The sequence below is a fragment of the Sylvia atricapilla genome, chromosome 5 (assembly GCF_009819655.1).
Source record: "Sylvia atricapilla isolate bSylAtr1 chromosome 5, bSylAtr1.pri, whole genome shotgun sequence".
In the NCBI taxonomy this organism is placed as follows: Eukaryota; Metazoa; Chordata; class Aves; order Passeriformes; family Sylviidae; genus Sylvia; species Sylvia atricapilla.
The window spans coordinates 22976133-22999014 of record NC_089144.1 but is presented as its reverse complement, the minus strand read 5'-3'; the positions used below and the strand labels follow the sequence as shown (position 1 = coordinate 22999014).

Below are 22882 nucleotides of genomic sequence, written 5' to 3'. Positions count from 1 at the left end.
GGAAAAGACATCCCAAACTGGGTCAACCCTCTCTTACCTAACCCAGCTCCCATTATTCCCTGAATTCACAGCAGTTCCATAAAAAACCCCAAAAACTTTCCCAGGAGAACTCGGACACTGCAGGAGAGCAGCTGCCATCGCTAAAAATTCCGTTCACTGGGAAACGCTTCAAGCCTTTGACATCCCAAAAACTTGGGAGATGAAAAGCCGTGACTTTCCTAAAACGGGAAAAAAACCCCGGGAATGTGGGACTCTGCACGATAGCTGGAAGGGCTGGATTCCAGCTGGGAGTGAGGATGGGATGTGTGGGAAAACAGGATGAGAGGGGCATGGAGCCCTTGGGAATTTCAGGGAGAAGGGGTGAAATCCTCGAAATCTGTGAAATCCCTCCAGGGGAAAACCAGGAGATCGGATGGACGCGGATGGAAGGGACGAGGACACGGAAAGGGACATTCTGATGTCACCAGGAGCTGGAGGATTCCCAGCAGGGAACCAAACCGGGGTGGGGTCCTGGCAGGGCTTATACAAGCCCGGAATTCCCGAATTTCCGGCGCTGCTGGAGATGGGGACAGCCCCAATTCCAGAGGATCCTCAGGATGAGGGAGGGGACCTCGGGTGACAGCCCCGGCACAGCTCCCAGTATTCCCAGTTTGGATCTGCTGGGATGAGCCAGAGCGATTCCCTGGGATGCTCCAGGACACTTTGCCCCCAAGGCCACCGCCTGAAATGTCACCTCCAGTGCCAGCGCCCACCTGCATGTGGCCGGGATGATTCGGCTGGAAAAGCTTTTCCCAGGGGAAGAGCTGCCCCTGATCCAGAGCTCCAGGCATCTCACTGAGCCCTGGCACCCACAGGTGACACTGGGTGACACCGGGTGACACCGACTCTGTGGGGCTGCACCCAAAAGACTCGGAATTTCAGGTCACTTCGTGCTGGGATTTAATATTCCCAAGCTTTTTAAGAATTTGGGCACTAATTTGGAAGGTTTGGGATTGTTTTAGGGCCGGGTGGGTGAGGCAGAACCAGGGTGGAGTTGGTGCCACCATGTCCTGTCCGGGGGCGGGGGGGGTGTGGTGACACAGGCCCCCTTTGTCACCTCATGAGCGGGACTACAGCTGGATATCCTCAGTAAATGGAAAAGCTCTGGAAAAACCCACCCTTGGTGCTTGGCCAGGAGGGAACACGGAGGGGGCGACCCAGAACTCAACATTGTCACTACTGCATGGTCATTGTCACCATGTCATCATCATTGTCACCACAACCTTGTCATTGTAACTTCAGCATTGTCTTTGTCACCATAGCATCATCATTGTTGCCACAGCCTTGTCATTGTCACCACGGCATTGTCATTGTCACCACAACATCAGCATTGTCACCACAACACTGTTATCATCACTGTCACTATGGTATCGTCATTGTCACTACAGCCTTGTCGTCATCACAGCATTGTCATCACCATGGCATCATCACTGTCACCTCAGCATCCATTGTCATGACAGCACTGTCATTGTCACCAAAACATCAGCATTGTCACCACAGCATCCCCATTGTCACCACAGCATTCCCATTGTCACCACAGCACTGTCATTGTCACCACAGTTCTGTCACCACCACATCATCATTGTCACCCCAACATCATCACTGTAACCCCAACATCGTCATTATCACCACAGCATCATCATTGTCACATTGCCATTGTCACCACAGCATCGTCATCGTCACATCATCATTGTCGCCATAGCATCATCGCTGTCACCTCAGCATCCTCATTGTCACCACAGCATCGTCATTGTCACCACATTGTCATTGTCACCACAGCATTGTCATCGTCACATCATCATTGTCGCCATAGCATCATTGCTGTCACCTCAGCATCCTCATTGTCACCACAGCATCATCATTGTCACCACATTGTCATTGTCACCACAGCATTGTCACTGTCATATTGTCACTGTCACCACAGCATCCCCACTGCCACCACAGCATCGTCTTTGTTACCACATTGCCATTGTCACTACAGCACCACCATTGTCACCTCAGCATCCCCATTGTCACCACATCGCCATTGTCACCACATCGTCATTGTCACTATAGCATTGCCATTGTCACCACAGCCCTGCCGCACAGGGAGGGGAGCACACGGAGCGATGGGGAGGGCGGAGCGGGGAGGAGCGGCCGTACCCGCCGGGACCCCGCCCCACACGCCCCACAACCTCCTGCCGACGTCCCCGAGCTCCGAAACATCCCCCAAAGCCACACCCAGACCCTCAGCGGCGTCACCCGTCCCCAGCCCCCGGCTCTTACCGTGCGGCCACCACCGGCGACTTCTTGCCGGGATCCAGGGCGGAGCCGGCCGGTTCCTCGCCCAAGGAGCGCGTGTCCTTGTTGAGCTGCTGGAGGCGGGAGCTCAGCTCGCTGATCACAGTTGGTTTGTCCTCTTCGGCCCCGTGGCCGGGCCTGCTCTCCATGGGGTCCCCCCATAGCTTGGACCTTCTCTGAAAGAGGTAGCGTGGCCGGGCCGCGCTGGTGGCCGCCAGCGTGGCCGCGTGGTGCTGGGAGATGAGCTCGCTGTCCGAAGACTGCTTCAAAAGTGGGTCCCTGAAAGTAACTGGCCCCTTGCTGAGCTGGGACTTGAGTTTGGGCTTTGGAGGCACTGGTGGCTTCTCGAGTAGAAAAGTTTGGCCGTCGGCGAAGGACGTGTAGGTGTCGGTGGGCTCGCCGCTCTCCGAGGACAGCGTGGACATGCTGGAGACCGTGGAGATGGTGCTCGTGGTCTCCAGGTGGTGGTCGCTGGAGCTCCTGGTGTCCACCTCTTCCACTCCCGAGTCCGCCGCCGACTCCGGGGCCGCGGGGGCGTCCGAGGGCTTCCCTGAGGGTGTCGCGCCGGGGGGAGAAGGTGCTACTGCTGCCGCTGGCAGGGACGGCGCTCCGGGCGCGGCCAGGTGGCTGACGGGGGTGCCGGGGGTGGTCACCAGCACCCCGTTGGCGAATTCATCCGGGGGCGGCACCAGCCCGATCTTGGCCAGCTCCTCGCGGGTCTCCTCGTCGCTGGAGGACAGCTGGGCGGGCGGGAGGGTCACCGTGTAGGGCTCCACCTCCTCCTCCGAGCTGCCCTGGCCCAGCGCCTTCTCCGAGGCCGGGCTGGCCGGCGGCTTCCCCACGGGGCTGGGCTGGGGCTCGGCCTTGGGGGACTCGGCGGGCTCCGCGCAGACCTCGGGCACGGCCGGGCTCTCCTCTTTGATCTCCAGGCCGATCTCGTCTTGCCCGTTACTGGTGGCGTGCACCATGATGAGGCCGGCCGTCTTCTGCTGCGACGTGTCCACGATGCTGATGATCATGGACTTCTTGTCCTCGGGCTTCTTCTCCTCCTTGCCCGGCGGCTCCGCTCGCGCCTCGGGCTCCTTCCGCAGCGTGGTCGGAGTCCCCCAGGGGCTCTTGGTGGGGGTCAGAGCGCCAGCGTCGGCCGCCATCACCGCCTTCCCTCCGGGGGAGTAGGCGGGGGACACCAAGCTCTCCAAGTCCCCCCTGCTGTCCGGTTCTTTGGTTTGGATGTCCACAAACAGGGGCGCGGCTCTGTCCGAGTCGGGGCTGTGGATCGGGGTGGGCGACCGGGATGGGACTTGAGTGGACAGCGCCCGTTCCCTTGCGGCCAGCGCCAGCGCCAGGGGCGAGTTGGGATCCAGGGGCTTTCCCGTCAGGGGGTGGATGAAGGTCGAGGAGGAGCTGCTGATTAATGGCTTTAAAGCTGACACGGGTGACGGCAGGAGGACGTCCCGGCTGCCCAGCAGCCGCTCGTCGATGGAGCGCGACTGCTGCAACGACGGCATCTCGCTGCCGCCCGGCGCCGGCCCCTCAATGGCTCCCACCGACAGGAACACCGTGGATTTCCTCCTCTCGTCCAGGCGCCGGTCCCGGTCCTTCATGACTCCGGCGGCGATGGCGGTGGCGAAGGGGAGGCCGGCGGCTTCCACCTGAGCGATGCCGGGGTGGTGGTGCTGGTATTCCAGGCGGTGGCCGCGGCGCGTGGGCGACGGCTCGCGGGAGGAGTAGCCGCCGGTGATGGCCAAGGCCGCCCGCTCCTGGGCGTCCTCCACCTGGAGCTGCTTGACCAGCGGGCTCTTCTTCCTCTGCGGCTTGGTGGGGGCGAAGAGGCTGACGTTGAACTGGCCCATGTTGGCGTAAGGGTTGTCGATGACCCGGCCTTTCCTCTTGAGCTTCTCGGGGGGCGTCGCCGCCGGGCCGGGCCGCGGGATCTCGGTGGGTTCCACGGGGAGGTGGGAGGAATCCTGGAGGATGATCATGGAGCGGGCCCTCTTCTGCCGCTCGGGGTAGGGCATGGAGCCGCGGGCCTGGTCGTACATCTCGGCCGCGCTCAGCACCTGAGGCAGCCCGTGAAGCTTGGCTTCCAAGCCCGGCTTGAAGCTGGAGCGGATGGTGTCGTAGGCCCGGCCCGGCGGAGGGGGCGGGGAGAAGGAGGGAGGGGGTCCAGTGTCAAAGTAATACGGGGAGGGGGGCGGGGGAGGGGCGGTCTGAGGGGGAGGGGGGATCCCGTGGCCTTCCCGGACCGTGTCCGTCATGGAGGTGCTCCGCGGGAACTTCCCGTCCAGCAAGGACGCCGCCAGCTTCTCGTCTTCCCCTGGAAAACAAGGCGGAACAATGGAGTCAGGGATGAGCTGCTGGTCTCCCCCTGGAAAATAAGGGGAAACGATGGAGTCAGGGATGAATTCCTTGTCTCCAGCTGGAAAACGAGGAGAGAAATGGAGTCAGGGATGGATTTGTTGTCTCCACATGGAAAACAAGGGAAAGGGCAAAGCCAGGGAGTTTTTTGTCTTCCCAAGGAAAACAAGGGGAAACAATGGAGTCAGGGATGAGTTTCTCGTCTTCCCCTGGAAAACAAGGGAAAAACGGGGTGGTCAGGGATGAATTCCTGGTCTCTGGCTGGAAAAAAAGGAGAACTAAAGTTTGGGATGAGTTCCTTGTCTCCACTTGGAAAACAAGGAGAGAAGTGGAGTCAGGGAGAAGTTTCACACCTCCACATCGAAAATAAGGAAAAGAGCAAAATCAGGGAGAAATTTCTCATCTTTGCCTGGAAAACAAAGAGAAGTAAAGTCAGGGATGAAGTCCTGGTCTTTCCAAGGAAAACAAGGAGAGAAATGGAATCAGGGATGAATTCCTTGTCTCCACAGGGAAAACAAGAGAAATGGAGTTGGGGATGGATTTGGTGTCTCTACATGGAAAACAAGGAAAAGAGCAAAGTCAGGGAGGAGTTTTTGGTATCCACATGGAAAACAAGGGAAACAAAGGAATCAGGGATGAGTTTCTTGTTTCCACCTGGAAAACAAGAAGAGCAGTGAAGAGGATATTCCCAGGGAATTCCCAGGGTGGGACAAACCGGGAAGCGGTTGGGGTTGTTCCTCCCACCCTGAGAGCTTTCCTCTTTCCAAGCCTCGCTTGGCCAGGCTGGGATAGCAGCAGGTGTCCCACGGAAAGGCCAGGAATGGGATGAGCTTTGAGGTCACCCCAATACATTCTACGATTCCCTGGGAGCCTCCCCACAGCCACATTCCCATGGGATCAGCTCCCCTGGGAACTGTTCCCACCCCTTCAGTGACGGAAGTGCCACCAGCATCACCAACGTGCCAGACATCCAAGTGACACCCAAGTGCCACCGGCACGGGCGCGGCTCCCGTCACACTTCCCGCTTTCCCCGGGGGGTGACATCTGTTCCTGAGCGCCAGACTGAGCCCCGCAGGGCCTAGCAGGAATTCCTGCTTTTTTCAAGGAATACTCGGAGGCGCTGCGAGGATTGGGATGGAAAAAGCAGGGGAAAATCAGAGGTGGATTGGGATGGTTTAAGGGTCTCCCCAACCCCAGCTGTTCCACAATTCTAAAATCCATCCACGCCACGATTCCCTCCCTCCAGCCTCATTCCCGAGCCCAGATCCGCCGTGCTCACCCCTTCCTTTGGGAAAATTCCTCCTTCCCAATCCTTGCTCCGCTCTTCCCAAGCTTTTCAATCCACTCCGGAGAGGATTTGGGATTTTTTTTTTTTTTTTTTTTTTTGGGAGGGGGGGCCTCTGGAGCTTTTCCTTTATGGAAAAAATGCTTTTCCAGTGGCACTGAAAGGCTCCCGGCAGCTCCGCCCGGAATCCGTCAGCGATTCCACCCGAGGCAGAATCCAATGGGGACAAAAGGGAGGAATTTGGCACTGAAATTCCATCCCATGCTGTTGGTCGTGCTGGAAACTGGGCTATTTTTGGGAATTGGGGATGTTCAGTGGGAATAAAGAACCGGCAGAACGGAACAGGTTCAAAGGGAGCCTGGACAAAGCCATGGAAAATGTGCTTTTTCCAAGGATTTTTTTAAAATCCCAGAGCCGAGGCCAGCAGGAAGAATTTGGGAGGATGATCCCATCCTTGCCCTTTTTTTCCCTTGGGAATCTGGGATCCTGCACTAGATGGAGCCGTGGAATGTTCTGGGAGCAGCCGGAAGATCCCCCCCAAAAAAACACCCTGAGTCCTGCCTTTCTCCTTTCTGGATATTTCTGGGAATGGCTTGGACCTGGCACGGGGATATTTGGGAAGCTCCAAGCTCCATCCCTGGGGCCTGGAATGTCCCAGGACATGGAATGGGAGAGCTTGTCCTGGGAATGTGTGTCCAGCTGAGCTGGGGCAGGAAATCCAGTGGGAAAGAGGGATCTTCCCTCTGGGAAGTGGCTGCTGGATCAGTGGTGACATTGGGACATCCTGTCCTTGGATCCAGTCCTTGGATCCAGCGCTCCTCCATTTTTCCTTAAATGAGGAGGGGACACCATGGAAAACCACATCCAAGGAATTGCCATGTTCAGGGAATACCATGGAAAAGAACATCAATGGAATTGCCAAAGGTAGGGAAAACTATGGGAAACCACATCCAAGGAATTGTCAAATATAGGGAATACTATAGAAAACAACATCCAAGGAATGGTGAAGGGCAGGGAGCACTGTGGAAAACCACATTCAAGGGCAGGGAATGCCATGGAAAACCAAATCCAAGGAATTACCAAGGGCAGGGACACTATGGAAAATCACATCCAAGGAATTGCCAGCAGTAGGGAATGCTATGGAAAACCCAAATCCCAGGAACTGCCAAGGACAGAGGCACTAGGGAAAATCACATGCCAGGAATTGCGATGTTCAGGGAATACCATGGAAAACAACATCCAAGGAATTGGCAAAGGTAGGGAATCCCATGGAAATTCACTTCCCAGGAACTGCCACGGCAGGTGGCAATTCATTGGATTTGCTTTCCCACAGTGTTCCCTGCCCTTGGCAATTCCTTGGATGTGACTTTCCATAGTGTTCCCTACACATGGCAGTTCCTGGGAACTGGAAATTCCCGTTCCTGGACACACAGGGATGGGATTATTTGTCCTGTGGTACCCAGGGATGGGAATTTCTGTCTTGTCATGTCCAGGAATGGGAATTGCCCAGGATGGGAATCTCCATCTCCTGGAGCCCAAGGATGGGAATCTCTGTCCTGGTGTGTCCAGGAATGGGAATTTCCAGTTTTTGGAGTCCAGGGTTGGGAATCTCCATCCTCTGGCACCTGGGATCAGCTCAGGATTCCTAGAAAAGCTGTGGCTGCCCCTGGATCCCTGGGAATGCCAAAGGCCAGGCTGGAGCACCCAGAGATAGCAGGAAGTGTCCCTGCCCTTGGAATGGGATGGAATTAGGGAATCTCCAAACCATTCCAGGATTCCATCCCGAGATGTCACTTGAACACCGGGACACTTCCCGATGGTCCCGAGGGGTCACAAATCCCTCCCCCAGCATCGGCTCCACCCTCTGGAATTCTCTCCACCCTCTGGAATTCTCTCCGGGAGCCATGGCAGCTCCGCAGGCTCCCAGAGCGTTTTTAACTCCGCTGCCGGAACAGATGGCGCTGGCAGAAGTCTTGGAAGTCTGACAGGAATTATCTCCCCTCCCTTTGCCCCCCACTCCTTCCCGTATTCCTCCAAAAATTCCTCCCATCCCGCTTTTTTTTCCCTTTTTTTTTTTTTTTTTTTCTTTTTGCAGCCAGCCTGGGTGGGTTAACCACTTTTATCCTGGGAATTGGGAATTTTTCCTAGAATCTTTCTCATCTTTTCTCCCTTTTTTTTTTTTTTAATCCAGCCTGTCAGGGGTTAACCACCTTTATCCCGGGAATTTTTCCTGGAATCTTTTGGATCTTTTCTACCAATTTTTTTTTTTTTTTAATCCAGCCAGCCAGGGGTTAACCACCTTAATCCCAGGAATTTTTTTCCCCTCCCCTCCCCACCCCCGGAATCTTTTTGATTTTTTTTTTTCTTCCCTGTGAATCTGCAGCAGCTGCTGGAATACGCAAATGCCAGGGAGCAGCGTTTCTTCCCGAAAAAAATACACCACAACCCTCCTCCCCCCAAAAAAAAAAAAACCCATTCCATCTTTTCCAGCTTTTCCATCTCCTCCCTTGCCCGTGTAGGGATTTTTCTCCTGGAATCAAGTGACTGCGCAGCTCCCGGCCGTGGGTGTGGAATGACAGCTCAAGGACTTCTAATTCCAGCCCTGTTCCCACCCTCTCCGCCTCTTTCCCATCCCCGTTTTTCCTGGAATTCCGCGGCAATGGTTCCTGCCAGGAGCTGCTGCTGTGGTTTTTGGGGCTGGGTCTCCCCATGTCCATTATTCCAGGGGTTGTCCCACTGTGGAGATGGAGCTGCTGCTCCTGGATCGGATTTTTTCTTCCCGGGATTTTTTTTTTGGGATGTGCTGTGGCAGCCGCAGCCATTCCTGGCTTGGAGCAGAGATTGTCCCCCTGGATTTGAGCTCTCCTGATGGGGATCCAAGGAATGGTTTTAATCCCTTTTTTTTCCCAGGGGGTGCTGGCTGGGAATTGCTGGGATAGTCAGGGATGTGCTGGGAATTCTCACGGGGGTGTGAGCACAGAATTCCCAAATTCTCCAGGCTGGGGAAGAATTCCAAGGGCACCGAGTCCCAGCTGTGCCCGGTGCCCACCAGAGCCCCGAGTGCCACCTCCCGGAATTCCTTGGACACCTCCAGGGACGGGGACTCCAAAGCTCCTGCTGAGGCCTGACCACCCTTTCCATGGAGAAATGATCCCAAATGTCCCTGCCCAGCCCAGGGGGGGCTCGGGGACCCTTCCCGAGGCACTGCCGGCATTCCATGGGCCGGGATCCCACAATTCTCAAATCCCAGCGTGGTTTGGGTTGGAAGGACCTCAAAGCCCATCCACTTCCATCCCCTGGACACCTCCTGCTCTCCCAGACTGCTCCAACCTCTCCTGGGACATTCCAGGGATCCAGGGATTCTCTGGGAATTCCAGCTCAGCCAGGAATTCCCACTTCCCAAGATCCCATTCAAATCTCCCCTTTCCCAGTGGGAAGCCAATCCCTGTGTCCTGTCCCTCCATCCCTTCCCAAATTCCAGCTTCACTTGGAGCTCCTTTAGGCCCTGGAATGTTCTGGAAGCTCTCCCTGGATCCTTCCCATCTCCAGAACATTCCCAGTTTTCCCAGAGCCTGAGATTGGATCCATCTCCTCCCCAAGGAATCAATGGACTGAGGGGCTTCACTTGGAATTTCAGGAATCCATGAAGGGTCTCCCTTCCCTTTCCTTCTCTTTTCTCTCCCCATTTCCCATAAAAACCCCTCAGGATGGATTCTGAGTGTCCCAAATCTCCAGTTCCATTCTGGGTTCGGAGACCCTGTAAATCTTTCGGGATAAGCTCCAGGATCCCCCACAGCCCAGTGCATCCTCCAGACCCCGTCCTGCTCCTCCTAAGCCCCAATTCCAGCATTCCCACCTCCAGAGGCGCCATTCCTGCTGGGAATTCCCAGTGCCAGCACTGGGGATGGCAGAGCCCCCCTGCCTTCACAATTCCTTCGGAATTCCCAGAATCCTCTCCCAAAACCCTCTCCTGGAATTCTCCAGTCCCACCTTCTGCTCCGGGCATCCCTCCAGGCTGGAATTCCATGGAATACTCCTAAATCCAAGAGGAAGGGCCCACTCCCACATCCCACGGGGACCCTCCCTCCTCATTCCCGAGGCATTCTCCCAGTTGTTTTTTTCTCCTCACCTACAGACTTGGTCCGTGGAATTCCCTTCCGGAGGGACACGTGGGGTTTCTCCGTTCCCGCCAGGACCCCGGGATGGGCCATTCCCTGGCGCTCAAACAGGGACTGCGAAGGGAAAAACGGGGAAATTCCCAGTCTGGATTATGGCCGGGAGGATCCAACATTCCCACCCTGACTTCCAACTTCCCACCCAGAGCTCTTCCCAGCAGGATGGGCTCTCCTGGCCTCCACCTTCCTGCTGGTCTATCCGGTGGGATTCATAACTTCGGGACAATTGCCTGGGTCTCATCCCATCTCCCTGCCTGCTCCAGGTAGGAATTTGGTGAAGATGACTCCAGGAGCTCCTGTTCTGATTTTTCTGGAGCTGCTTCCCACCTGCAGCATTCCCAGCACAATCCCAAGCCTCTTCCTCCTCCCTCCACACTTTCCCTTGGAAAATTCCAGCAAATTCCAGCCCCGTATCCAGCCCAGCTCTCCAGATCTGCTTTTCCAGCCTTCCCTGGGAAATCAATGTGGATTCCCAGGCCTGGATCCCAGGGAGCTCCCAGGCTCCCCATTCCCAAGAATTCCACTCCTCGCTCCCAGGAATCCCACTCCTGAACCAGCACCACTCGGTACCACAATGCCTCTCCTTCCATTCCTGAAAATCCCAGTCCACATTCCCAGGAATCCCACTGTCCATTCCTGGGAATTCCACTCCTGAACCAGCTCCCCTGGGCACCACATTCCCTCCTATCCTTCTCCATGGGCTCCCATCCCTCTCCTGTTCCCTGGAATCCCACTCCTCATCCCTGGGATTGCCACTCCTGAACCGGCACCACTCGGTACCATGATCCCTCCCACCCCTTTCCATGGGCTCCCATCCCTCTCCTTTCATTCGCAGGAATCCCGCTCCTCATTCCTGGGAATCCCATCCCTGTCCCCCGTTCCATGCCAACATTCCCACTGGGATTCCCGCTGGCTCACACTGGTCTCCACAGGGGTGATCCTCCCATCCCATGCCCACATCCCATGCCCACATTCCCGCAGAATTCCCAGGGAATTCCCGCTGGCTCACACTGATCTCGGCAGGGAAGATTCTCCCATCCCATGCCACCCCATCCCACGCCCCGACCCCACGCCCCGGAATTCCGGGATCCCGGTCTCACGGTGATCTCGGCGGGGGTGATCCTGCGGCTGGTGGGGCGCTGTTTGACGGTGGCCGCCCGGGAGTCGGCCTCCACCAGCTCAGCGCGCAGCGCGGGCTCGGCCGCGGCCAGCAGCTCGTCCAGCTTCTCTGCGGGACAGGGGACACGGCCATCAGCGGACGGCGGGACAGCCGGGGACAGCCGGGGACAGCGGGGGATAGCCGGGGGGACGGCGGGGACAGTCCAGGGGACAGTCCAGGGGACAGTCCAGGGGACAGTCCGGGGACAGTCCGGGGACAGCGCGGGGATAGCCGGGGACAGCCCGGGGACAGCCGGGGACACGGCCATCAGCGGACGGCGGGACAGCCGGGGACAGTCCGGGAACAGTCCGGGGACAGCGCGGGGGATAGCCTGGGGACAGTCCAGGGGACAGTCCGGGAACAGTCCGGGGACAGTCCGGGGACAGTCCGGGGACAGCCCGGGGACAGCCCGGGGACAGTCCAGGGGACAGTCCGGGGACAGTCCGGGGACAGCCCGGGGACAGCCCGGGACAGTCCAGGGGACAGTCCGGGGACAGTCCGGGGACAGCCCGGGGACAGCCCGGGGAGAGTCCGGGAACAGTCCGGGGACAGTCCGGGGACAGTCCGGGGACAGCCCGGGGACAGCCCGGGGAGAGTCCGGGAACAGTCCGGGGACAGCCCGGGGACAGTCCGGGGACAGTCCGGGGACAGTCCGGGGACAGCCCGGGGACAGTCCGGGGACGGCCGGGGGATAGCCGGAGACGGCGGGGACAGCCCGGGGACAGCCGGGGACAGCGCGGGGACAGCCGGGGGGACAGCCTGGGGACAGTCCGGGGACAGTCCGGGGACAGCCCGGGGCATAGCCGGGGACAGTCCAGGGGACAGCCCGCCCGCAGCCGGGCACTTCACAGGGTGCGGTTTGTTCCCTCCATGGATTTGTGATTCCATGGATTTCCACCCCCCACCCACCATGGACTTCTGGATTTATTTTTTTTTCCCTTTCTCCACGGATTTTTAATTCCATGGATATTCTTTTTCTATATGGATTTCTTCTATGGATTTTTTTTCCTCCCGGATTTTTCTTCCATGGATTATTGTTTTTCCCATGGATTTTTTCCCCCATTTTTTCCCCCATGGACTTTTTTCTCCCCCTCATGGGTGTTTTTATTTTTTCCCATGAATTTTTTCCCATGAATTTTTTCTCCATAGAGTTTTTTTTATTCATGGATTTCTTTTCCATGGATTTTTCCCCCCATGGATTATTTTTTTCCTCTTTTTTCCCTCCCTTGGATTTCTTTTTCATGGATTTCTTTTTCTCATGGATTTCTTTTTCCCCTAAGATTTGTTTTTCCCCCACGGATTTTTTTCCCCATGGAGTATTTTTTTTTCATAGATTTCTTCCACGGATTTTTTTTTTTCCATGGATTTTTTTCCATGACTTTTTTCCCCCATGGATTTTTCCCCCATGGATTCTTTTTTCTCTATGGATTTTTTCCTACAGATTTTTTTTCCTCCATGGATTTTTAATTCCATGGATTCCCCCCCACGCCTGCTGCCATGGATTTCTGGAAACTTTTAAAATGGATTTTTTTCTCCATGGGTTTTTTCCCCACCCTATGGAGTTCCCACGCTACAGAATTCCCACCTTATGGAATCCCCACCCTATGGAATGGGAAGTTGGGGCTCTTGACTCTGTGTCACCTCCACCTGATGTTGCTGCTCGGATCCAGGTGGATCCGTATCCCAAATTCCTGCCTCTGCTGGGAATTCCTGAGATTCTCCTGGAGCTGGTCCTTGGGACCTTCCATGGAATTGTGGGATGTGGAATCATGGAATGTTTTGGGAAGGACTTTAAAGCTCCTCCCATTCCATGAGACACCTTCCCATGATCCCAGAGTTCTCCAGCCTGGCCTTGGGCACTTCCAGGAATTCCCAGGGATTCTCTGGAAATTCCTGCCTCAAATCCCACCCCAATCTCCCCTTTCCCAGGGAATACCCTCCATGCCCAGCTCTCCCAGCCTCACGTTGGATCCATCCCAAAGGAATTTCGGCATTCAGGGGCTTCCCTGGGAATCTCAGGACTCCAGGAAGGGTCTCCCTTCCCTTTTCCACCCCCGAATTCCATCCAAACCCCTCAGGATGGATCCACAGCCTCCTTGATCCCAGAATCCTGGAATATTTTGGGATGGGATCCATGGACCTTCAATCCCATCCCATTCCAATTCCAGCATCCCAGGCTGCTCCAGCCTTTCCTTGGGCACTGCCAGGGATCCAGGGATTCTCTGGGAATTCCTGCCCCAAATCCTAAATTTCCCCTTTCCCCATTCCCTGTGTCCTGTCCCTCCATCCCTTTCCCAAATTCCAGCTTCTCCTGGAGCCCCTTCAGGCCCTGGAATGTTCTGGAAGCTCTCCCTGGAATCTTCTCTTCCAGCCGGGAAGAACATCCCGGATCCATCTCCAATCCTTGGGAATCCAGGCCCATGGATTTCCCTGATCCGTGGGATCCTTGTGCAGCTCCCCCTGGATCTGCTGGATCCAGGGAAAGGTTGGGAAGATCCCCGGGACATTTCCCACAGTGATTCCTGCTCATCCCATCCCCACCGGATCCCACCTTCCCTGCTGGAAGAGCTGATCCCACATTCCCTAGGGGAACAGGGAATGGGGAACCACTGGGACAGAAAAATCCCAGATCGGAAAATCCCGGGATGGTTTGGGGACCTTCAATCCCATCCAGATTCACCACAAACTTCCTGGTTTTTTTTGTGACCCTCATGGGACATTGGGCACACCCTGGCACATCCTCCGGGTGGGAACAGTGGGATAATCCACATGGATCTGCCAGGAATAACGGGATAAACTGGAATTGCAGGACAAACTGCCTGGATTTGCCAGGAGAGGCTTTGGCTATTTGGGATAAAGCTGGACACCGTCATTCGCCAGGATTCCCACACAGGACATTCCCACGGGGAAAATCCGGAGCAGGATCACGGCTGGGAATGGCAGGGTCGGGAATTTTGGGATAATGGATTTTGGGATAACATTCTGCCCATGCCCGGCGGAATCCCCTATTCCCACAATTCCTGGCATTCCAATTCCTACTGGAGCTGCTCCAGGACACTGAAGCTCCGTCCCCAAATTCCCAAATTCTGGCTGAATTCCTGGGATTTCCACCCCCCCCTTCCCCCAATTTGGATGCTGCTGGAATCCCATAAATCCCAGGAATTTCAGTTTCACTCACCCCCTTTCCTTCTCCGCATGGAGGCTTGGAATGGGAAACAAAACACGAAAATCAACGGCACGGAACCATTCCCACTCCCATTCTCAAAATTCCCGGGATTTGAGTGAGGCAGCCCGGAATTTCAGCCTTTATCCAGCTGGGATTGTCCCACTGAGCCGGGATTTATCCCAACTGCAGCTTTTGGCTGGAAATCCAACGGGATTGGCTGGAATTCCATCCCAAACCGTGGAAAAATCTCTGGGAAAAGCTCCCAGGGGAATTTCCGGTGTCCAAGCCCAGGAATTTTGGCATGGGAGGGATTCCTGAGCATCCTGCTGGGAATGTGCTTTTCCAGGGGGATTGGGATGGCTGGGAAAGGGTCAGGAAGGGATTTGGGATCCATGGAAAACGGGGCAGGAATCACCCGGCAGAGCTTCCTTTGGGAAAGTCCCTTTCCTTGACAATCCCTTGGGAAGGAGAGCAGCTCCAAGCAGAATCCTGGGAATTCTGATCCACAGGAAAAGCTGGAGCGAAGTTTGGGAAGTCCTTGTTTTCCCTGGAATGGCTTCAACCCGTTCCTTGATGGGAATGAGCACCGCAATTCCCAGAAAAAAATCATGGGAATCGTGGGATTAGAGCTGGAGCTGCCTCCAGATCCTTCTCCTGATCCCTCTCCAGGAAAACTGGGAACTGCTGGGAGGAGGAATCTGAGGATCTGGGATAGGGAAAAAGTGGGAAAAAGGAGCTCGTCTGGCTCTGCTCCCAAGAATTCCCGGCAAAAAGAAAGGAGCCATTGGATTTGGAATAATGGTCTGGAACCGAGGGTGGGAATTGCAGGGTGGGAATCCAGGCTTGGGATAAAATAAATCCTGGATGATCCAGTCTGGGAATGTTGGGATGTGTCCCCATCCCGATGGGGCTGGCTGAGAGGAGGGGGCAGGAGAAGGCGTGGAAAACTGGGAAGGGCACAGAAAACCAGAGGGAATGGAAAAAATCGGGATGGCATGGGAAACAAGGAGAGGATGGAAAACCAGAAGGAATGCAAAACCAGGAAGGGCATGGAAAAACCAAGGAGGGGATGGAAAAACAGGGAGAACATGGAAAACAACATGGGAAGCATGGAAAACATGAAAAACAGGGAATGCACAGAAAGCCAAGGAGAACATGGAAAACCAGAAAAACCAGGAAAAAATGGAGAATCAGGAAGGGCATGGAAAAACCAAGGAGGGTATGGAAAACAGGGAGAGCATGGAAAACCAAGGAAGACATGGAAAAACAGGGAAAACATGGGGAACATGGGATCCTGCTGAGGCTCCAGGGTGCCACGGCCACATTCCCACAAGGAAAATTCCCAAATTCTCACGGGAACCGGGGCAGGAGGAAGCATCAACAGCCTCAGAGCTGGCCCTGCTGCCAGGGATGCTCCAAAGTTTTCCTGGGAATTTCCTGGAATCCCTCCATGGCCACGTGGCCGCTCTGGTGACATCCAGGGACAAAGCGCCACTGGATCTGGGAAAAGGGAAGGGCTGGGAAAAGCCAGGAATTCTGGCAGTGGGAAGCAGGGAATGGTGGCAGTGGACAGGATTTCGGGGAATCTGGGAATGGGGAGCAGAATTGGGAAAGCAGCAGGGAATGCGGGAACGGCGGGGGGACGGAGAAATCCTGGAGATCTGGAAATCTCTTGGAATTCTCCTGGAGCTCTCCTGGATCTATCCTGGATATCTGGAATTCTCCCAGAGCTCACCTGGAGCTCTCCTGGCAAGGTTTGGGATCTGCCCGGAGATGGGAAACCAAAACCTGGGACTGCCGGGCGTGGGAGAGGAGGGAGAGCAGAGGGATGAGGAGCAGGAAAAGGGAAGGGAGCAGGGAGAGGAATGAGGCAGGTGAGGAGAGGAGCAGGGAGAGGGGCGGGAACACGGAAAGGAGCAGGATCACGGAGAGGAACAGGAGCAGGGAGAGGATCAGGCAGAGGATGAGGATCAGGGAAAGGAGTAGGAGGAACGGGGAGAGGAGCAGGAAAAGGATCAGGAGTGGGGAAGGGAGCACGAACAAGGAAAGGAGCAGGAAGAGGAGCAGGGATGAGCAGGAGCAGGGAGAGGAATGAGGAATGTGAGGAAAGGAGCAGGATCAGAGAAAAAGGATCAGGGAGAGGAGTGAGGAAGGCAAGGAGAGGAGCAGGGATGGAGCAGGGAATGGAACAGGGATGGAGCAGGGAATGGAGAAGGAATGGAACAGGGAATGGAGCAGGGAATGGAGCTGGGCATGGAGCAGGGATGGAGCAGGGAATGGAACAGGGATGGAGCAGGGAATGGAGCAGGGATGGAGCAGGGAATGGAGAAGGAATGGAGCAGGGAATGGAGCTGGGCATGGAGCAGGGAGAGGAGAAGGGAAGGGGCAGGGAATGGAGCTGGGCATGGAGCAGGGAATGTTTCAGGGGATAGATCAGGGACAGGAGCAGGGAATCAGTCAAGGAATCAATCAGGGAATCAATCAATGAATCAATCAAGGAATCAATCAGGGAATCAATCAATGAATCAATCAAGGAATCAATCAGGGACAGGAGCAGGAGCCCAAGGCCAGGGCACATCAACCCCTCCACACCCACTCGGAGACTCCCAACATCCTTCCCACGCCCACCTCCCCGGGATGTGCCCCCGGAGCGCTGGGCAGCCCAGCGGACATCCCTGTGGACATCTGGACATCCCCCTGGACATCCCTCACTCTGTCCATCCCTCTGGACATCTGGCCATCTCTCTGAGCCATCCATCCCTCTGCCCATCTGGCCATCCTCTGGACAGCCACAGGAATCCTCCTTCCCCCTCCTCTCCTCTCCCACACCCCGCCACCGCCACCACCACACCCCCACGGCGCACACGCCGGAACAACAGCTGGAAAACCGCTGGAAAACAACACCCAGGAAACACCGAGAAACCCGCTGGAAAACCGCCGGAAACCCGCCGGGAAAAGCGTCTCCCGGCCCCGCCGGGGTCCCCTCCCGCCGCCGGCCTTACCCAGCTCCTCCAGCTCGGCCGTCATGGATTTGGAGCGCAGCGTGAGGGTGGTGCTGGGAGCTCTCTTGGGGGGCGGCGGGGCTGCAAGGAACAGAGAGGGCATCTTGCACCGCTTCTCGCGGAATTTGCGCGGCGTGGCCAGGTGCAGGTGCCACTTCTTCTCCACCGCCTGGATCTCCTCGTACTCCCGGGACGAGGAATCGCACTGCTGCAGGATCTTATTGAGGCTGCGCGTGGACGCGAACTTCTTCATGGCTTTTTCCCCCTTTCTCTCTCTCTCTCTCTCTTCCCCGCGCGCCGGGAATTTTTTTTTTTTTTTTAATTTTTATTTTTTTGGGGGAGATTTTGGGGTTTTTTCCACCCCGCCTCTCCCCCCCCCACCCCAGCGCTCAGCGCAGAGTCCGAGTCATGGCCCCGGGAAAAGCGGGAATTGTGTCCGGCCTGAGATCGGGATCCTCTTTTCCCCACCTCCGGCAGCCCCCGGAGCGCTTCAGCCCACCCCACCCTCCTTCTCCTCCTCGTCCTCCTCTTCCTCCTCCTGGCCGTGGATCCCCAACCCTATGGAAGAGTCCGGCCGGGAGCTGCCCAAGGACACATGGCCCGGGATGATCCCAAAAGCTCCCGATCCCGCAATTTACAACCCCCTCCCCCCCCCCAACAAAACCGCCCCGGGAGCAGCGAGGATGAGTGGAAAGCTCTTCCTCTGCCCTCCTCCTCCTCCTCCTCGCTGCTCCTGGGCTGACAATGCTGGAATAAACGCTCCGGGATTGCCATGGCAACGGCAGCTCCAAGGATCCCGGAGCCTGCGGCAGGCAAGGATCCAGCGGGGCGGATTCAGCCCCAGCCGGGCCCACACAGGCGCTGTCACCGGCGTGGGGGGGACACGGCACGAGCGCCCCCCGCCCTCCTCCTCCTCTTCCTCCCCGGTGCCTTCAGCGCCCCTCGGATCCCTTGGAAAAGCGGCCGCGTGGATGGGGAGGATCGGGATGGGGAGGAGAGGAAAGCGCCCCGGGAAGCGGCGAGCGGCTCACCCCGGGCTTGGAGGCGGCTGGAGCGGCCCCGAGCGATTGTTCCCGGCTGAATTTTCCCGAGGATTATTCCCGGCTGAATTCCCCCCGGCTCGGGGTTGAATTCCCGAGGCTGCCGTTGTGCCTCGGTTGCCGTGACAGGATAATTGGAGCTCCCCTCGTGCCAGCGGCGCTCCCTCCTTCCCTTCCCTCCCTTTCCCTTTTCCCTTCCCTCCCTTTCCCTCCCCCGAGCCCCGCGTGCTGCGCTGGGAGCGGCCCCGATCCCGGCCCCCCTTCATTCCCTGCTCCCATCCCCCTGCTCCATGCCTGCCCCCATCCCCCCGGCTCGGTTCTTCACTCCAATCCCCTCATCCCACCCCCCTGATTCCATCCTTCACTCCAATCCCCTCATCCCACACCCCTGATTCCATCCCTTCACTCCAATCCCCTCATCCCACCCCCCTGATTCCATCCTTCACTCCAATCCCCTCATCCCACCCCCCTGATTCCATCCTTCACTCCAATCCCCTCATCCCACCCCCCGGTTCCATTCTTTACTCCAATCCCCTCATCCCACCCCCCGGTTCCATTCTTTACTCCAATTCCCCCGCTCCATCCCCCTGGCTCCATTCTCTACTCCAACCCCCTCATTCCATCCCTGCTCCCATCCCTGACTCCATTCTTTACTCCAATCCCCTGATTCCATCCCCGTTCCCATCCTTGATTCCATTCCTCCAGTCCCTCGATTCCATCCCCCTGATTCCATCCCTCTGCTCCATCCCCTGACTCCATTCTTTACTCCAATCCCTTGATTCCATCCCTCTGCTCCCATCCCTGATTCCATTCTCTACTCCACCCCCCTGTTCCCGTCTCTCATTCCATCCCTGCTCCCGTTCCTACTCCAATCCCTGATTCTATCCTGACTCCAATCCCTGTTCCCATCCCTGCTCCCATTCCTGTTTCCATCCCTCCCTGCTCCTGTCCCGCTGTTTCCATCCACTGCTTCTTATCCCAGCTCCCATCCCTGCTCCCATCCCCTTGCCGCCATCCCTGCTCCTGTCTCCTGCTCCCATCCCATTTCCATCCCCTGCTCCCATTCCCAGCTCCTGTCTCGGTGTTTCCACTCCCTGCTTCCATTCCTGTTCCTGCTTTTCACCTCTCCACTTCCATTCCCCTCCCATCCCTGTTCCTATCCCTGTGCTCCTGGTCCCTCCACTTCCATCCCATTTCTGTCTTCCTGCTCCTCTCCCTCCAGCCCGTCCTGCTCCTGCTTCCCAAACTCCCATCACTCTGCTTCCATCCCCATAATTCCATCCCCTTTCCCCATCTCTGTGATTCCATCTCCTTTTCCCATTCCCTTTTTCTGCCTCCACATTTCCAGCCCCTTTTCCCATCCCCATAATTCCATCCCCTATTCCCACCTCCCTGCTGCCATTCCCTGGAATTCCTGAAATCTCAATCTCCTCAAACCCCTCTTGGCTCCTCCCTGTCCTTCCAGACGTTCCCATCCCTCTGAAAAAATCCCTGCCCTGCCCGAGCTCCTGGATCTGCTCCCGGAATCTGGAACCCATGGAATGAAATCCCAGAACTTTCTGGGATCCCCTGGGACCCAGAAATTCCTGCGCCCAGAAATTTCCACAGCGACTCCCTGGCTCCACCTTGGGATTCCCAGTGTTCCTTTGGGATCACCGTCCTGCCCCCAACATTCCTAGTGATTCACAGGGTTGTTTCCCATCCCGATAATTCCCAGGTGGAGCCGAAGCCTGGAGCAGCTGATCTCCAGGAGGAGCAGCTGATGGGAATTCCAGGAATTGCAGATTCCCCAAAATCCCCAAAGTGATTCCCAAAACCCATCCTGGGACTCCCCAAATCCCTCCCTGAATTCCCATCCCTCCCTTCCCGCATCCATGAGCTTCCAAAACCTCCTCGTTCCATGTTTGCCACAATTCCAGAAATTCCAGAATTCGAGGAATTCCCAAAAGACACCACAGCTCCAGGAATTCCAGACCTTGGGAATCAAATCAATCCCCAAAAAACACCACAGCTCCAGGAATTTCAGACCCTGGGAATCCAAGCCATTCCCAAAAGCACCAAAACTCCATGAATTCCAGCTCTTCGGAATCCAAGCAATTCCCAAAAAACACCACAACTCCATAGATGTGGTTGGGATCTTCCTGAGCTTCCCTGCTCCTGCCCACATTCCCAAAAATCAGCGCATCCCAGAAACTGGCACATCCCAAAAAGGGATGCATCCTCAAAAAAAGGGGCTCATCCAAAAAATCAGCACATCCCAAAAAATGACACATGCCAAAAATGGGAACATCCCAAAAAAATCTTTGCAGCCCAAACATCAACACATCCCAAACACCAACAAATCCCAAAATGGGCACATCCCAAAAAATGGTGCATCACAAAAATTGGCGTATTCCAATGTGGGCAAATCCCAAAACGGACCCAGCACATTCCAATAAATGAGTTCATCCCAAAACGGGCATATCCCAGAACTGGTGCATCCAAACACTCAATGCATCTGAAAAAATGACACATCCCAAAAAATGACACATCCCAAGAAAATCAACACATCCCAAAAATGGGTGCATCCCCAAATGGGCACATCCCAAAAAATGGACATATCCCGAAACCCACAACATCCCAAAATGGGAACGTTCCATAAATCAGCCCATATCAAAAATCAACACATCCCAAAACACTGTGCATCCCAAAAATCAGCGCATCCCATCTCAAAATGGGCGCATCCCAAAAATCTTCACATTCTAAAAATGGGTGCATCCCAAAACCAGTGAACCCCAAAAATCAGCACCTCCAAGATTGGTGCATCCCAAAAATGGCTGCATCCCAAATAATGATGCATCCCAAAAAGCATCACATCCCAAAAATGGAAGCATCCCCAAAAAGAGGTGCATTCCAAAAATCGGCACATCCTAAGAAGTGGTACATCCCAAAAAATGACACATCCAAAAAATGGGAACATCCCAAAAATCTTTGCATCCCAAACATTAATGCATCCCGAAAACCACCACATCCCAAATGGGCATATTCCAACATCACCACATCCCGAAAAATGACACATCCCAAACCAGGAACATCCCAAAAATTAATGCATCCCAAAATCCAGCACATCCCAACAATGGAAGTGTCCCAAAAACTGATGCGTCCCAAAAAACCAGCATATCCCAAAAAGTGATGCATCCCAAAACCCAGCACATTCCATAAATCATCACATCCCAATAGATGACACATCCCAAATTTGAGAACATCCCCAAAAATAGGAACATCCCAAAAATCTTTGCATCCCAAACATTAATGCATCCCAAAAACCAGCACATCCCAAAAATCAATACATCCCAAAATGGGCACATCCCAAAATGACCACATCCTGTAAAGCAGTGAATCCCAAAAATCACTGCATCCCAAAAACTGGCAAATCCCAAAAATCAGCACATCCCAGAAATCGTTGTATCCCAAAATGAGCACATCCCATAAACCGGCACACTCCATAAACTGGCACATCCCAAAATATGGCGCATCTCAACATCAACATATCCCAAAAACCAGCACATCCCAAAAATCAGCACATTCCAAAAATCGTATCCCAAAATGAGCACATCCCAAAAACAGGCTCATCGCAAAAAAAAAAAAAAAAAAAAAAAAAAAAAAAAAAAAGTCATATCCCAAAAATTGGCACATCTCAACATCAGCACATCCCAATCAGTGCATCCCAATTGGGAGCATCCCATAAACCAGTGCATCTCAAAAATTTGCATGTCCAAAAAAATCAGCACATCCCAAAAGAATCACATCCCATAAACTGGCGCATCCCAAAAGTAGGAACATCCTAAAAATGGGAACATCCCAAAAACTGTTGCATCCCAAAAACCGACACATCCCAAACATTAGCACATCCCATAAACCGGTGCATCCCAAAACAGGAGCAACCCAACATCATCGCATCCCAAATGGCCCCATCCCAAAGATCAGCACAACCCAAGAAGTGGTGCATCCCAAAAAACAGAAACATCCCCAAAATGGGAACATCCCAAAATGAGCACATCCCAAAAATCGGTGCATTCCAACATCAACACATCCCAACAATAGAAGCGTCCCAAAAACTGATGCATCCCAAAAAATCAGCACATCCCCAAAAGTGGTGCATCCCAAAAAATAGCATATCCCAAAAATGGGAACATCCCAGAAGGTGGGGCGTCGCAATAACGAGCACATCCCAAAAATCAACACATCCCAAAAATCAGCACATCCCAAAAATGAACATGTCCCGTAAACCAGTGCATCCCAAAAATCATTGCAACCCAAAAATCCCATGCGCATCCCAAAAGTAGGAACATCCTAAAAATGGGAACATCCCAAAAACCGTTGCATCCCAAAAAATGAC

The 22882-nt window shown here is 55.1% G+C and overlaps 1 protein-coding gene across 1 annotated transcript in view; it reads right to left on the bottom strand.

The window, feature by feature from the left end:
- The window catches only part of SHANK3 (SH3 and multiple ankyrin repeat domains 3), a 78471-nt gene that overhangs the window by 17824 nt on the left and 37765 nt on the right, over positions 1–22882 (bottom strand). Inside the window, 5 exon segments of the mRNA XM_066319579.1 lie at positions 2305–4636; positions 10092–10194; positions 11238–11365; positions 14475–14498; positions 17465–17545. Of these exon segments, the coding sequence (XP_066175676.1) occupies positions 2305–4636; positions 10092–10194; positions 11238–11365; positions 14475–14498; positions 17465–17545 (2668 nt within the window).